The sequence below is a fragment of the Girardinichthys multiradiatus genome, chromosome 8 (assembly GCF_021462225.1).
Source record: "Girardinichthys multiradiatus isolate DD_20200921_A chromosome 8, DD_fGirMul_XY1, whole genome shotgun sequence".
Classification (NCBI taxonomy): Eukaryota; Metazoa; Chordata; class Actinopteri; order Cyprinodontiformes; family Goodeidae; genus Girardinichthys; species Girardinichthys multiradiatus.
This window is the reverse complement of record NC_061801.1, coordinates 18,945,305-18,961,335: the sequence shown is the minus strand read 5'-3', so window position 1 is coordinate 18,961,335 and position 16,031 is coordinate 18,945,305. Positions and strand designations below refer to the sequence as shown.

Genomic DNA, 16,031 nt, shown 5'->3' with positions numbered 1-16,031 from the left:
CTTTTCACAGTTGGTGTTCCCAGGTCAAACAAATCAAATCTGACTGTGATCTCTTCAACTGAAATATTAAACGTCCTAAACCTTACCATATCTTTTCCTGTCACCAGTTAAGTTACAAAGCTCTCACAGCCATTTAAGAAAAAGCTGCATTTAAAAAGTTACAGACACGTGTGAGCTGTGTCTGACGTCTCTGAAACTGACTCCTAAGGAAATTATTTGGAGCACAGCTGTCTGTGGGCTGTTACTGTAAACCACCATGAGCACTTCCATGTTATACAAATGCAAACCTTTCTTCACAACAGAAAAAGGCTAAATATCACTGTTATACATTAAATACAGAGGGTACCATGAAAACACTGGACTTCTACTTCAAAAATGAAAGCTAAAAGAATATTGAAGAGATTATTAGTAATTTAAATTAGTTACAATTATTCACAGAATAAATATCTTAATATGAGAGCATTAAAAAACCCCGACTTTAATTGAGGAAAGGGAGTCCTACAATGCTAAATATGCTGTAATTTGTTGTTTTTTTGGTGCCACTCTGGATGAGTTGTCAATCAGTTCTTTGTGTAATTTTGGTAGGCTGGACACTCGTGGTAAGGTTCACTACTGTTCCATGTTTTGTCCATTTTATGATAATGGTTCTTGCTAATGGTTATCAGAGTCACAAAGCTTTCAAAGGTTTTGGGCCATTCAAAGTTTTGGTGCTGAACTCCCAAATCCAAAACATCTGAGTTAATTCTTAACAAATTTCAAGTTTATTCTGAGGTATCAAAACCAATTCCTAATTGATTTGTAACCAATTCTTATGTGTTCTTAACTCAATCGGGGATTCGTGAAGCATTGTCTTGACCACTCAGGGCTGTTGTACCCCTTAAAACTGCCCAAATCTCTCTTCTGCCCTTGAAAAAAAAATTTAAAATATAAGATATGAGGAAGATAATTCATAAAAACATAAAAAACCAAACAAAAAACAAATAATGAAAACAAATAACTATAAATCAAAGACAAATTCAATTATTACATTATTATTATGTCCAAAAACAAGCACTTCAATTTCTACATTTTATTGACAAAAACAATCATATCACTTAAAACATTTTAACTTCTAAATATCAATAGTCATTATTCAAATAATATTAATTCCTGCCACAACCTCATCGCGTTTTATTATATCTTGATGGAAAATCCCACAAATTGTCAACAATAGTAAGGAATTCAAATGTAATCATATATGTCTCTTAGATGCATTTGGCCTATTGTTAACTAATTCCTAACTCATTCCTAACATTTGTCTTTTTAATAGTGTAAATAGTACTGGTTTTTGACAATATTTGTGTGAATGAAGCCGAACCTCAAGATTTATTTTTATCTATCGTACCAGTGTCGTCACTTAATGTCAGGGCGTCATAACAATTAGCAACATTCTAAGAATCCTTGTGAATCCTACAATTTAGCACTTCTTGGTGATTTGCAATATTTGTGGTCTGTGTGGAATAGTGGCTTTAGTTGCACCTGTGAGAAAAAAGATTCTGTAGAGGAGATAACTCAGCCATTTTGACGTCTGAATAATTCAAGTGAATGAATGTAGCCAAGATGGCTCAGAAGGATCAACAGACCACCCGATGATTGCTCAGGGGTTTATAGTCCAACCTTTGATGTGGTTAAATGCGTATTTGCATGTGACGCGGATAACAGTGATCTGATCATTGAAGTAGAATTTTAACATCAGGCGCTGATCAAGGTGTCCATGTTAAGGTAGTATACATTTATCTTGCTCAACCAGAATGCATGATAATACCAGGTCAGCAGGGTCACACATATTATTGACTTTGTTTTACATCTGTTCTTAATATTTTAGAATGGGGCGTGATGTGTTGCTTTTTGTGATCTTTTAGCTTATATCATGTTATCATGTGGTTAACTGGAGTTAATTTATTATTTGACAGAGAGGGCAATTACTTTTCCAAATAGGGCCAGGTCTGTTTGGATAGATTTTTTATCCCCTCTGTAAATGAAATTCTCATTTAAACTTTGCTTTTTTTTATACTGAGGCACTCCACTTATCTTTGTCCGATATTAAAGTTAACCTGGTGATTTGAAACAACAGGACGGACAAAAAAAAAAGCAAAAAACAGAACAAATCTGTAAGGTTGCCAATATTTTAAGTCAGTGAACAGAACTGCATTCAATACAGGACAGACAACACAGGCTTGACCCTTAATCGTGGATATAACCATTGCCTGAAAAAACTTCTACTTTTATGCTTTTCATATGTTCCAATGACATGCAGTGAGCGAGGTAACTAAAATATGGAGCATGTTAGCCCACTTGAGACTTTATGGTTTCCATGTTATTTTAGAGCCAGAGTGAAATCTTATACAGTGCCCAGAAGCTCCATACAAACATTTGTCAATAGTGGTTAACTCAAGTTATAATTTAAAGTAATGCCTCTTAATGTGAGGGTTACCTTACAAAGAAAAACACTTACACCTTCCTTAATGCAAAATAGAGAGAGCACAGAGATGGAAGATGAATGCTAGACACATTTAAGCAGACAGGCAAAATGCAGCTCTACAATTAAAGTATAACAAAGACTTGACAGGTGGACTAACACATCCAAGGTGTGGGTAGCAGTGAATATGTTGAAAATGAACTGTAAACCGACTCACATATATTGTAATGCAGCGGTGAATGAGCAAAACTCTCTAGGGAGGGAGAAACATCTGTGCTGCTAAGAACCACTAAACATGAGCTGCCTCTTCAAAAATCTGTTATTAACATTGAATGTTCCATCTGTTCACAATTTGAAAATGACTGATATATAGAGATGCGTGTTCACTGGTGCAAGAAAAACATATCCTTTAGCTATAACTGCTGTCCTTTAGGGTTTATAAATTAGCTGCTTATAATTTTCTGTAATGGGAGTATAAATTAAGTCTTCAAAAGTCCTAGTTAGAAATGAAAAAGAAAAGGATTAACACAAGACAATGCAGTACAGATATCATTTCATGCCAATTGTACCCATGGTTTAATGTATTTCTAATGTGTTTAAGGGTAGATTAAAAAAAACATGTTAAAGCAACATAGGGCGCAGGCTTGGATATGCCGACTGAGAGCACAGAGGCAAAAAAAACGCAGACTGTAGACTACTTATCACTGCATCACCTAACCACTGCAAAACCACAGCATGACCAAAACGTGACCACACAACAGTTCCCGATGGAAAGAAACAGACGGTTTGCTGAGAGTCTGCCAAAAGAAACAAGAGTGGGTTTTTAAGAAACCATAATATCTCAAAAATTGTTGAGTAGTAATTTAAAATAAGGATAAGTGCCCGTTAGTTTAAAGGTTTAAGCTGAATATGAAACGGCACCTGGAACATGCAAGATCTTACAAATCAATTTGTGCAAGATGTATGACCTTTTAGGGGTTTCAAAACATATATTATGGCCAGAACAGTGGAAACAGATATTCAGCAGGAAAATGCAAAGACACAGTTCCTAATCCATAACATCCTGAAATACCTTCTAGTGTCAGACAGATAATTTACATCTAACATCTAAGAGTCATAAAACTGGACTTCCAGGCATTAAAACATGCTGTGAAGCATTTTGAAGTCACTATTGAAAAAACATGGTCTATTTACCGGAACCTTTTTAAAATGCAAAGAGATGAGAAAATGCTGCAAGTGAAAACAAATCCAAATACGCTATTTATTATGATGCCAAAAACATTTGTTTAGAATCAGAGCATTTGAAGACAAACTGATGTTTCTAATTACTAACAAACACAAAAGAAAAGAAGGACAAAAAGGCCTCCCATTCCTAATTTATGAGATAACATACTGCAACATAAATAAATAAAAATATGACAGAAGGGTTTTAAACTCTGATATCTGAAAAATGTTTCATTCATTAGGAGCAGGAAATCAAAACACTATGGCTGAAGAGACAGGATGTGTTTGTGCTCTAAATCAGTCATCAGAAAATGCTCCTTAACACTAACAAGTCCTCCCCTGCTCTGACCATGATCATTTATGGTTCATTATATCTAACTCAGAGCAGAGGAAGCAGTTCCAGCAACTGCTTCCTCATCTATTAAAGTCTTTCACTCAGGATGACTAAACAGCTATTTCCCATTCAATGTAAAGTAGGAGCAAATGTAATGCCAAAAGAATAACATTTTAGAAAAAAGCTACCTGATGGATGGATGGATGTGTAGTGACCCAGAATATTAATGCTAGACAGAAAAAAGTTCTGCAGAACCACTTTACTCAATTTCTGGAACAGTTTTAACTTAATACATTATGTGAATTGTGACATTTTGCAGTTATTCATGACAAGCTGGTTCTAGGTGAAATACTAGGATACATCTAAATAAATTTTGATACCCAAAAATTATGCTTATAAACAGGGGTGAAAGCGAGCCGGTACGGTCCAGTACTGTGTTCAACTAAACGATTCTGCGCCGGTACACAGTACCGGGAAGAAGGAAGAACGGCTGTCTTCTATGAAGCCGTCATCCAGAACCAGTTGCGGCTGCAAAAATTCACGAGCACACAAAGAAGATCAGATCTGCTACCCATAGGCAGTCTAAAACACAACTTAATCTGTTCATAAATATAGTTATTTTCGCACTTATCTCCAAAACAGAACGTTGCCAAGGAGATCAGTGCATTCGATTTAATGGACTGGGAGATTTTACACAGGTGAGGGGTTGGACAATGAAACTGAAACACCTGTTATTTTAGTGTGGGAGGTTTCATGGCTAAATTGGACCAGCCTGGTAGCCAGTCTTCATTGATTGCACATTGCACCAGTAAGAGCAGAGTGTGAAGGTTCAATTAGCAGGGTAAGAGCACAGTTTTGCTCAAAATATTGAAATGCACACAACATTATGGGTGACATACCAGAGTTCAAAAGAGGACAAATTGTTGGTGCACGTCTTGCTGGCACATCTGTGACCAAGACAGCAAGTCTGTGATGTATCAAGAGCCACGGTATCCAGGGTAATGTCAGCATACCACCAAGAAGGACGAACCACATCCAACAGGATTAACTGTGGACGCAAGAGGAAGCTGTCTGAAAGGGATGTTCGGGTGCTAACCCGGATTGTATCCAAAAAACATAAAACCACGGCTGCCCAAATTACGGCAAAATTAAATGTGCACCTCAACTCTCCTGTTTCCACCAGAAGTGTCCGTCTGGAGCTCCACAGGGTCAATATACACGGCCGGGCTGCTATAGCCAAACCTTTGGTCACTCATGCCAATGCCAAACGTTGGTTTCAATGGTGCAAGGAGCGCAAATCTTGGGCTGTGGACAATGTGAAACATGTATTGTTCTCTGATGAGTCCACCTTTACTGTTTTCCCCACATCTGGGAGAGTTACGGTGTGGAGAAGCCCCAAAGAAGCGTACCACCCACACTGTTGCATGCCCAGAGTGAAGCATGGGGGTGGATCAGTGATGGTTTGGGCTGCCATATCATGGCATTCCCTTGGCCCAATATTTGTACTAGATGGGCGCGTCACTGCCAAGGACTACCGAACCATTCTTGAGGACCATGTGCATCCAATGGTTCAAACATTGTATCCTGAAGGCGGTGCCGTGTATCAGGATGACAATGCACCAATACACACAGCAAGACTGGTGAAAGATTGGTTTGATGAACATGAAAGTGAAGTTGAACATCTCCCATGGCCTGCACAGTCACCAGATCTAAATATTATTGAGCCACTTTGGGGTGTTTTGGAGGAGCGAGTCAGGAAACGTTTTCCTCCACCAGTATCACGTCGTGACCTGGCCACTATCCTGCAAGAAGAATGGCTTAAAATCCCTCTGACCACTGTGCAGGACTTGTATATGTCATTCCCACTATATATATATATATATATATGCTACCAGTGCCTCCCCGGCCCCCCTTTAGCAAGACTAAAAGCTACTTTCACCCCTGCTTATAAATGATTGATAGTAATTTGACTAAAGAACATGTGGCAAACGAATGTATAAACTACAACAGCAAATCTCGAAATATTGTTTTAGGTTTAAAAACTGAGATTTTAGAGAAAAATCACCATTTCAAAGTGACAATGTAATAAAATGAGATCTAAAGCCAATATCTGCATGTGCCGGTGCAAATATTACCACCTGTACAAAAGTATTTTTAAAAGTGGGACATGGGCAGATAATTTATCAAAACCTTTACTGAGCAAAAATAACCAAACAAGAAAGTGAAGCATGCAATAGCCTGATTGTAACTATATGCTCATTAGAAAGCAAATAGCACACTTACATGAAAATAAAACACAATACAACTGAAAAATATTTTAAAATGCGTTTTTCTATTGTTATCTTTCATAAGCATTGTAGAGAACTACAGGAAAGAACTGAGCCAATTTGTACCATAACCTGCAACAAGAAAGGCCCCCAGCCACCCTACTTGTGTTTTTAGATGAAGGATAAAGTAAAACAAAAGAAACATTTGATACAGTTTTTGACTTTATCTAATTTCAGCAAAATGTGCAAAGAAAAAGGAAACCTCAAATTCTCCTTTTTCAATCAAATGAACGCAGGGAGGACAATATTGTGCTAGTCTGTGCAATGTTGGTAGAACTACAGAGATCAATATTAATAGTAATGTGTGTAATCTAATAGCTTTCTTACAAGCTATTTATAGACAGATGGATTTATAGCCATGATAATGTGCTGAGGCAGGCAGACACTCCTTCCAACAAATACTACAGTATCAGTTGTTTCAACAGACATAGGAGTGTTAAATCTTCTCTAATGGATGAGGGGAATGAATGAATCTGCCAAACAATACCACTGTTCAACCACAGTTTCCTTTAGACTGTAGACTGTGGCTTCTTTTAACCACGAATAGGATAACTCCCTTAATCCTTTTACTGACGGTTTACTTATGGCAAGGTCACCAAACCTTTATAAATCAGATTTGTTTCGTAAAACAGGATGCTTCTCTACAAAACTCACTGTGAACCAATGTTGTATTTGTTTTTACATAGATTGAATAACATTAAAATAATATCTCATGTAGATGTACTATTATATAAACTACAGAAAATTCACAATAACCTCAGACTTGTGAATCCAATTCTTGTTTTTGAAATTCATTGGGGTTAATTAATTGACAATAACTCAGAACTGGAAAAAGAACAGTTTAAATGAACTATTAGGAGCCAAAATCCCTGAGATTTATATCCATGATGACTGTATGGAAAGCTCTGCTTTTTCTGTTTGAGCACTTTAAAAGCAAAGTCCCTGCAAATATTCAGCTGTGGTTGCTCTAATGTTCTGTAAAGAACACACCAAGTGTCTGATTTTGGCTTTCTGAAAAAGTACAAAGTCCTTTTAAAGATTCAAAGCTGAAATCCACAGTGGTGAGTGCTTATTTGGCTTTTCATCCTGTGTTAAAAATACATTTTAAGGTTTAAAACGTGTTCTTGAAAGGTAGTCTTTAATATATTCCCCCCTTTGATGAACAGCAGGATTTGAATCAGACAGAATGAGATCGTCTGACACAACAGTTGACCTCCTTTTTTGTGACTTTACATCCATTTAATGTTTAACTGTGTGGGAGCTGTCACTGAAGAGCAAAACCAAATGTCCATGTCAACTCCTTAAATCCGCAGTACAATCTCTACACCAGCAGTTCGCTCCAGTTGAAAGCCTTCATATTCTCTTTCTGACCATTGATAGAAAACAGATGTTGATGCCACTTTTTTTCTGACAGGACATTATGCATCATTTCAAAGATGTGGTTTCTCTTTGTGGGGTGTTTCTATACATATAGACACCTATTTCAAACATAGTTCCTAAATGGGGGGACATTTTATTGCATTTTATGAACAGGGATACCCGCATGAAGATAAAACAAAATCATACAAGCAACATATACTATACTATACTATACTATACTATACTATACTATACTGTACTATACTATCACTATACTATACTATGCTATACTATACTATCACTATAGTATACTATCACTATACTATCACTCTACTATACTATACTATCACTGCACAGAAATCAAAAACTTGACCCGGTGTTGTAAATCATTAAAGGTATTTTAGATCGGTATGCCTGTAAGCCGTTATCTCAGCAAATGTTTGTTTTTTTGTCAACGTTAGCTCTCACTGGCTGTTTTCTTTTAAGGGTTATTGAGAAACAGCTTGGGCTAATTTTATGCTCTTTCATTTGACAACTTGTTGACCTAATCATGATGAATTCTTGCCTTTCAAATGCTATAACTCAACAGCTGACATTGTTGCCACTCCTCAAAATAATTAGCTATTTTCACCACTTCTGAAATGTGACTCATATATCAAAGTTGGGAGATTTTGGACTCTTCAGTTTTTCAGAGACCTTGAATCTGATAAGTGAAACAAATACAGAGCAATGTAAAAGTGTTCATATGCCTTTATGCTTTACTAAATAATCTGAAAGTGTCCTGGAACATAATCTAGTCCAACCAAATGCTTTCAGAAGTCAACTGATTTATAAATGTCATTAGTATAGATCAGTATAAATACAGCTGATCGGTGAAGGCCTTAGAGGTTAGATGGAAAACATTAGTTGACAAACAGTATCATGAAGACCTAGGAAGACAGCAGGCAGGTCAAAGATTAAGTTGTGAAGACGTTTAAGGCAGGGTTAGGTTATAAAACAATATCCCGAGCTTTGAACATATCATAGCACTGTTGTAAAACAATGATTTGTTTGGATTTAATAATTATAATTAATATATATTAACAAAATCATAAAAAAAAGTTTGAATTTTTTATTTTTACTAAACAACTTTCAGTCTGTCAGGGATTGTCCTGTGAACACCAGCCCAGTGCGGAAGTATTATAAAACAAATGGCGATAGAGCACTGATCTGAGCCCTGCAGACATTCACTTTTCACAAAACGCTACAGAAATTTGGCTTTCATTTGAAATTTCAGGATGAATCTAAAATGCACTATAACCTTTAGAGGTGAACGCAATGTGACCTGATCTAAACGTTTGAATGCCCATATTCAACTGTTCATTGTTTTAGTACTTTTTGCACATCTTGCGGTTCTCTAACAAGGAGCTTGTTAGTTTATTAGTTTTCTTCATTATTTTCATTTTTCCTTGTAGCCTGGTTAAATGTTATTAGCCTGGTTAAATAGTTTGCTCATTGACCTATAAATACATTTTTATATTTTGGAAAGTCCTTGTTTGTGTTTATTCTTAATATTTGTGCAGGGCTTGCTGTTAGAAAATGCCAGTGCTCAAATTCACTCCACCTGTTGTTCTATAATACTGCCACATAGAGCTGATATTTACAGGACAATACCTGAGAGACTGAAAGTTGTTAGCTAAAGTTTTAAACATTCAACTTTGTTAATGATTTTGTTAATAATTAAATAATGAAAATATCAATAGTTGCTGAAAGCCAAACCAAACCTTTGGTTGCCCAAAATAACTGTTCAATCTATTATCTGAAAATGCAAAGGGTATGGCGCTGCTGCAAACTACCAAGACATGCCTATACCCCTGAACTGACAGTTCACAGGGAGGACTTGTGAGGTGTATGGTAACTCAGAGATCCACAGCTCGGGTGGAAGAATCTGTTGACAAGACATGTATTAGTCACGCCCTTAACAAATCTGCTCTTTATGTAAGACAGAACAGAAGAAAATCATTACCGATAGAAAGCCACATGGGCCCTGTTTGGGACAATCCATGCAGGGGACACATGTGAAACAAGGTGCTCTGGTCAGATGAGACCAAAACTGAACCTTTTGACCTACACAGAAACTGTTATGTGTGATGGAAAAGTAATACTGTAACTCACCCTGAACACACCATCTCTAATGTGCAACATGCTAGGCACATCATGCTTTTCAGATTTTTACTAGTAAAACATAAAAAAAACAACATCATTTTCCTTCAACTTCACACTTATATGCTATTTTGTGTTAATCTATTACATTAAATCCCAATAAAATACACAGAAGTTTGAGGTTGTCGTGTGACAAAAACTAAATAATTTAATGGCGGAGAATGCTTTAGCAAGGTACTGTACACAGCTAATATCTAATAATTCATTATCTAAACAAATGACTATGTATAAATATAATAATAACAATTAATGTTATAGCCTAAATGATCAAACCAGCATCTCCATGAATATACATTTAATTAATTAATTTTTATTTTCCCATATGACAACATAAAACACTCAACAAGTTAAAACAATTCAAGGCATCTATTCAAGATTCTACAACCTATTAAACAGCTTCTTGTCCATTAAGGAATAATTGAATGAAACATATTACACTTTTGTTCTGTGATATTATGACATGAGGACTTACATGTTTTTCCAACAACAAAAAAAACTTCCAAATTATGCCAGACATATACCATCTATAAATCTGGGCCGAGTCTGGGCCAGGTTAAAACATTTATATCATCATCAGACATGCTGTAGACCAATAGAGCAATACACGTTCTTACTGGGACATGCTGAACTCCCTCAGAGTTGCTAAAATGTCTTTAATAGAGTTATGATCACTAGAGGAATGGTGATGGCAAAAAAAGGATGTAGTTTTTAATACTGAAAGATATTTGAATTGGTACCCTGAGAGGAAGTCCAGCAGAGACAGTTACTCCAAGGTGTGGAATAAATTTAAATCTAATGTGAAAAACAGATTTTATGAAACTAAAGGAAACAAAAGAGAGTTTAGGCCTTGTGGCCAAGATGAATAACCAGTTTTAAGTGTTCACTTGACTGGAACCTCTCTGTCTTTGAGTCAATGTGGGAAAAATAATATGAATCAACTTAATCTATTTAGTTTCTTTAGCAAATTTCCGAACTAGAGGAAGCTAACAGAAAAGCAACACTTAGATTGAAAAGACACACTGATAAAAACATTTAACTGTTGTTCTTTGCATTAAAATCAGAGGGAAATGAACAGGAATCTATGCATTACTGAAATGTCTCACAGTTTTTTGTTCCCAAAACCAAAGTTCCCCCTGAGTTCCTATAACAACGAGTGTAAATGAAACATAACAAAATATTTAGTACCTCCATAATTGTTTATAAAAGTAACAAAGCAACAATTACTCATGCCACACACCAAGTATGTATCCTGGGGGTATAGAGAGGCAAGTCTGACTTTGACTGTGCTCTGGTTCTTCTCCAGAGAAGCATTTCCTTTACAGGATGGCTAAAGCTGACAGTGTAAACATAATAAATCAAGTTAGTGAAATTTGTGTTTTATGGACTTTTGTGTTGCAGGAGAGGTCATAAACAAAGATTATTAATATGGCTCCTTCCTGATGATTATTAACACATTGGATCTGGCTTTTTTCTTGGATTGTTAGAGGCTTGGGAACTCGCCTAAACACGGTGCAATAAAAGTGCAAAGACTTGATGTTTTCTAACAGTCACTATGATGGATATTTTCCTTATTTCTGAGTTATTTAGCTAACTGGATAAATTCTAAGATAAATTTGAGGGCCAGTAATGCTGCAACCTGGATTCAGATAAAGAGTTACTCTTACTACAGTCATCTAGCCTATTCAGTAATCCCTGTAATCCTGTTTTTTGTTAGAAACCACACAAAAGGTTCTCTGGACCTACAATGTAATGGGTTTTTGGAGCAGGGATTGTGGTTGTGGAAAAATACATTATAAAAAGAGAACATACCGTAGCATAGCCAGCAATTATCAACAGACCGAAAAAAAAGAACAGAAACAAAAATCTTTATGCAGATAAGCCACACTACTGGAAATAATGATCATAAACTGATCTTTGGGCAATTCATTGCGTAAACGCAGCGGGTCTCAGCTCAGAAAGCATTGCCAAAGTGGGACAAACAGCTCACAGCTTATCATCTTAATCAAGCCCGTCACTGGTTTTAAGCAAAGTATTATGTTGCAATCACAGGCATTTGTGATTTAAGGAGGTTTGGAACAGAAAACCTACAGGTTCCTTTTTTTTTTTCTTTTCACATCTTATTTTTGAGCCAAGCACATTTACCTCCATGGTCTGTAAAACTGTGAATACAGGCACAGAGCCTGCAGGCTGAAAATGCTTAATCTCGGCACATTAGACCTTCTAAAATAGAAGAACCCGAACGAAACTATCTCTGTGTGGAATAAGTGAAAGAGTCAAAAAGAGGAGGCCTGAGTTGGCACCACTCTCTGGTGTCTCCTCTGCTTCCTTTCACAACATGATAAATAGCTCCAGAATGAAACTTTAAGCTCTACATGCTGTTGCATAACACATACCACAGTATGTGTCTTTTGTTCTGTCTTTTTAAAACTTCTGAAATCGATTTATCAGAGATTGATTTCCTCAGAAAACAAGTTCAGTAATTATTGCAAATAAACAGTACCTTGCAAAAGTATTCACACACCAAACACTCTATTTTATATTTTTCCTGATTGACCAAAAATAAAGGCGTATATATAAGAGTTACATGCATGTGTACAGGTCTCCTGATACTATGTAGAAGCGTCTTTTGCTAAGTCTTTTGGAGTGTAATTTTATTGGATTTACACATCTAGAGAATGAAATTTCTGCTAATGAGCTCAGTCAGATTCGATGGAGATTGTTTAGGAATTATACATTTCAGGTCATGAAATGTAATGTTCATGATGAGTTTTAATTAGATTTAGGTCTGAACTTTGACTGGGTTATTCTAACACATGAATATGGTTTGATCGAAACCATTCCTTTATAGCTTAGGCTGCACATTTAATTAAGCTGATCATTTAAGTACTTGAAGGCAAGTCCCCACCCGAGTTTCACGTACTTTAGATCTTACCCTGTATTTATCTCCATTCATTTCTCAATCAACTCTGATCAGCTTCTTCATCCCAGCTGAAGAAAAGCATTCCCAAAATATGATGCTGCCACCCCACCCCCCATGTTTCACCCCAGAAATAGCATGTTAAGGATTGTGTGCACTGTTAGTTTTTCACCACACATAACATTTTCTTGTGGGTCAAAAAGTTTAAATGTTGGTTCCGTTTGACTAGAACGTCATCTTTCTTTGCTGTGTCGGCTACATGGTTCTTGGTAAGCTCAAAAGAAGACTTCTTATGACTTTTTTCACCAATTGCTTTCATGTTGTTCTTCTATAAAGAGTGGATTTGTAGAGGACTAATGCCTAACTGTACATTGAGGATAACAGTCATATCAACAGATCCTTCCACCTGATCTGTGGGTCTCCGCAGCTCCTTCAGTGTGACGATGGACCTCTTGGCTGTGTGTTTGCTGTTTCCACTACATGACCTTTGCCAAACTATAAACAGGTGTCTTATGGGTTCTTATTGTCACTTTTGCATAAACGCTAGACTTAAAAATAAAGCTCACAACTAATAGTTTCCTAGAATTTCTTCAGCTCCTTCAGAGGTTTTATGGGCATCTTCTCAAGTTAACTTCTCTGATTAAGGATGTACGTGCCTGGCCTGTTAGCGAAGGTGGATGACTGTGTTTTGGATGGTTTTTAGTTGTGAAATACTCTTTCTATTTTCAGATGATAGACTGAACTGTGCTCTGTGAGATGTGTGCTGTTTGTTCACTAATGTGGTTGCATCCAAAAGCATGCAACATTTTTAAAGTTTTTAATATGTTAAAACATTTTAAAACCATATACCTTACTTTTACAATTGTTTGCTACTTTGTGTTGGCATATCTCATAAAATGCCACTAAAATATACACCGACATTAATGATTGTAATGTTACAAAATGTGAAAAATGTCAGGGTTTATATCTGGGGGTAAACTTCATCAGATGGAATTCATAAGTCTGCAATTATATGTTCCCAAGATAATGAATACCACAAGCATAGATACCTTTTCAGCAATGTAAGTTTGCCAACTTAAATCATGTTTAAAAAATGCCCAGTCGCATTAGCTCTTGTGGAGAAACATGCAGTATGGAATTTCCACATAGATACAATTAAATTCAAGGCACGCTTTATAGTTTTTCGTACCCTCTATAAGACCCTTTAACTGATGATCCAGGGGATTGTTGGCTTAGTCTTCAGCTCACACTGTGCAGGTGACTTGACATGCACCCTGGGAGACATTATCAAGGCTTTTAGCTGAAGCAGTTTTTCTTCTTTAAATAAACAGTGTGGGAAACATCTTGTGGTTGCAGCCAATAACCATAAGCCAACATCATTATGTTTAGAGCGTGATTTAGATGGGACGATCAAACAGGATGTCACTTAACCATGGCCAGAGGCCGGTTAAGCAATGCAAAAGCTTTAAAAGATACCCAAAAACCTGTTGTTTATTTAGCTTGAAAAATCTTTCCTTAAATGGGACTTGAGGATGTCAATTTGCTATAAATTAAGATCTTTGAAACATGTTTGAAATTTGCTCCCTAACTAAGTTTTAGGATTGTGTTTCTGAAGTAAAAACACACTTGTCTTTAACATAAATCAAAATGAGTCTGTAAATAGCCTATTCCATTCCATTTGACCATTCATCAGCTACCCCAAACAAGGTTAAAGCACCCTTAAAAGTTTATAATCAAAGCAAAGCATAAGAAGTGGTTTGGAGATGTTACAGTAGCATTTCTGCAGCTTTTGTTTTCATGAAATGATTCATCTTTCTGGAAGGTTTATTTTCAAACATGAATACTAATGCTTGTTTAATGTTGCTTTAAACCACATCCATACTGTTTGTCACGTGTGAGTCATTTTAACCATGAAGTTTTCCATTAGGTCAGTGGATTTCCAAGTATCTCTTAGAAAACAACAGCTTAACTCTATAGAATCAGCAGTAAGTTTTCATTATGCTTGTGAGGCTCTGAGCACTAAAGAAAGTTAGCTTCTAACAATTTAATCCATAGAGATTTATTCACATTGTTTATAGGCTCTCCAGTGTCAGGGCACAAGAGGTTAATTAAATGACAAAGCAGCATTCTAATGGAGGTATCCACATATTTTTATACAAATGTAGCACAACATAAGTCAATGCATAAAGCATTTATTTTTAACAAAATTCTGCCGAAAGCTATTTACTGGAAACAGTTAAAAAGCAAAGATGAATTAATGTTTTCTGATTGCAGTAATAATATCAGAATAATTGAGGCTTTAACACTATTGAAATTCATTGACAACCAATCTATTTTTGATTAGATTTATTACAGTAGATTTCAGATTAACATCATGCAACAAGATGCATTGCAGTTTCGCAGTTTTCTACTTTTACTACATACATTTAATTTGTTGTACCTGTAACATGTTGTAACTTCTCCGGTCGACTTTACGCAGGGGTACTTTGTTGTTGAAATGTTATTCTCAGAGCATTTCTCCCTGGAAAAGAAAAAAATATATACTTTTGAACTAACTTCAATTGTTTTTTCCGTTTGTTTAAACCTGATCTCAATAACAGTTACCCCTCACTGGCGTCCTCTTCCTGGTAAGACCAAAGCAAAGCTCCTGAGAAACACATGCAGGTGACGGTGAGCAGGAGAGGACTCCTGTTGGGCTTCAGCAGCATGACGTCGGTCTGTCGACGGTCCACGCTTGCAGCGACTGCCTCCTCACTGCTTTAACTTCAGCGGGTAAGGTTAGGAAGGAGGCAGGCAGACCCTCCCATTCACCCAGCCATGGTGAATCTCCGACAAAAGGACCTCAGATGTTACCTAATTCTTTTGAATGTCACCACTAAAACTTCCACATTAATATTCGTTGAACGAGTTGTTTAAAAAATAAATAAATAAATAGGACAGGCTAGAAAATACCTGTCAAAGCTGTTCCCACGAGGTCCCACGAAGTTAATTGAGTGATACCTAGGTTAAAAATATGTGGAGACGCGCGCGCACAAACACGCGCTCCTGTTAGTGCAGCGCGTGGTGATCTTTGCTGCCCTCGCGCGGCTGTAAATGCACTTGCAACTATGTTTTCAGCACGTGAGAATGTGGTGCGTAAAGAGCAAGTAGTCGGACTATGGTAGCTTTACGGTCACTGTAAATTTCACAAGATAAGGCATGTTTAATTGT

The 16,031-nt window shown here is 36.6% G+C and overlaps 1 protein-coding gene across 2 annotated transcripts in view; it reads right to left on the bottom strand.

The window, feature by feature from the left end:
- ccbe1 (collagen and calcium binding EGF domains 1) overlaps positions 1-15,692 on the bottom strand; it is a 59,233-nt gene extending 43,541 nt beyond the window's left edge. The window contains exons 1-2 of one of the 2 annotated variants that reach the window (XM_047372014.1): positions 15,426-15,692; positions 15,262-15,342 (exon numbers count right to left, since the gene is read on the bottom strand). In XM_047372014.1, coding sequence (XP_047227970.1) covers positions 15,262-15,342; positions 15,426-15,529 — 185 coding nt within the window. In that variant the 5' untranslated portion in view covers positions 15,530-15,692. The remainder of the gene's footprint in view (positions 1-15,261; positions 15,343-15,425) is intronic. The other variant, XM_047372012.1, reaches the window with a different exon arrangement.
- Between the last annotated feature and the right edge of the window lie 339 nt (positions 15,693-16,031).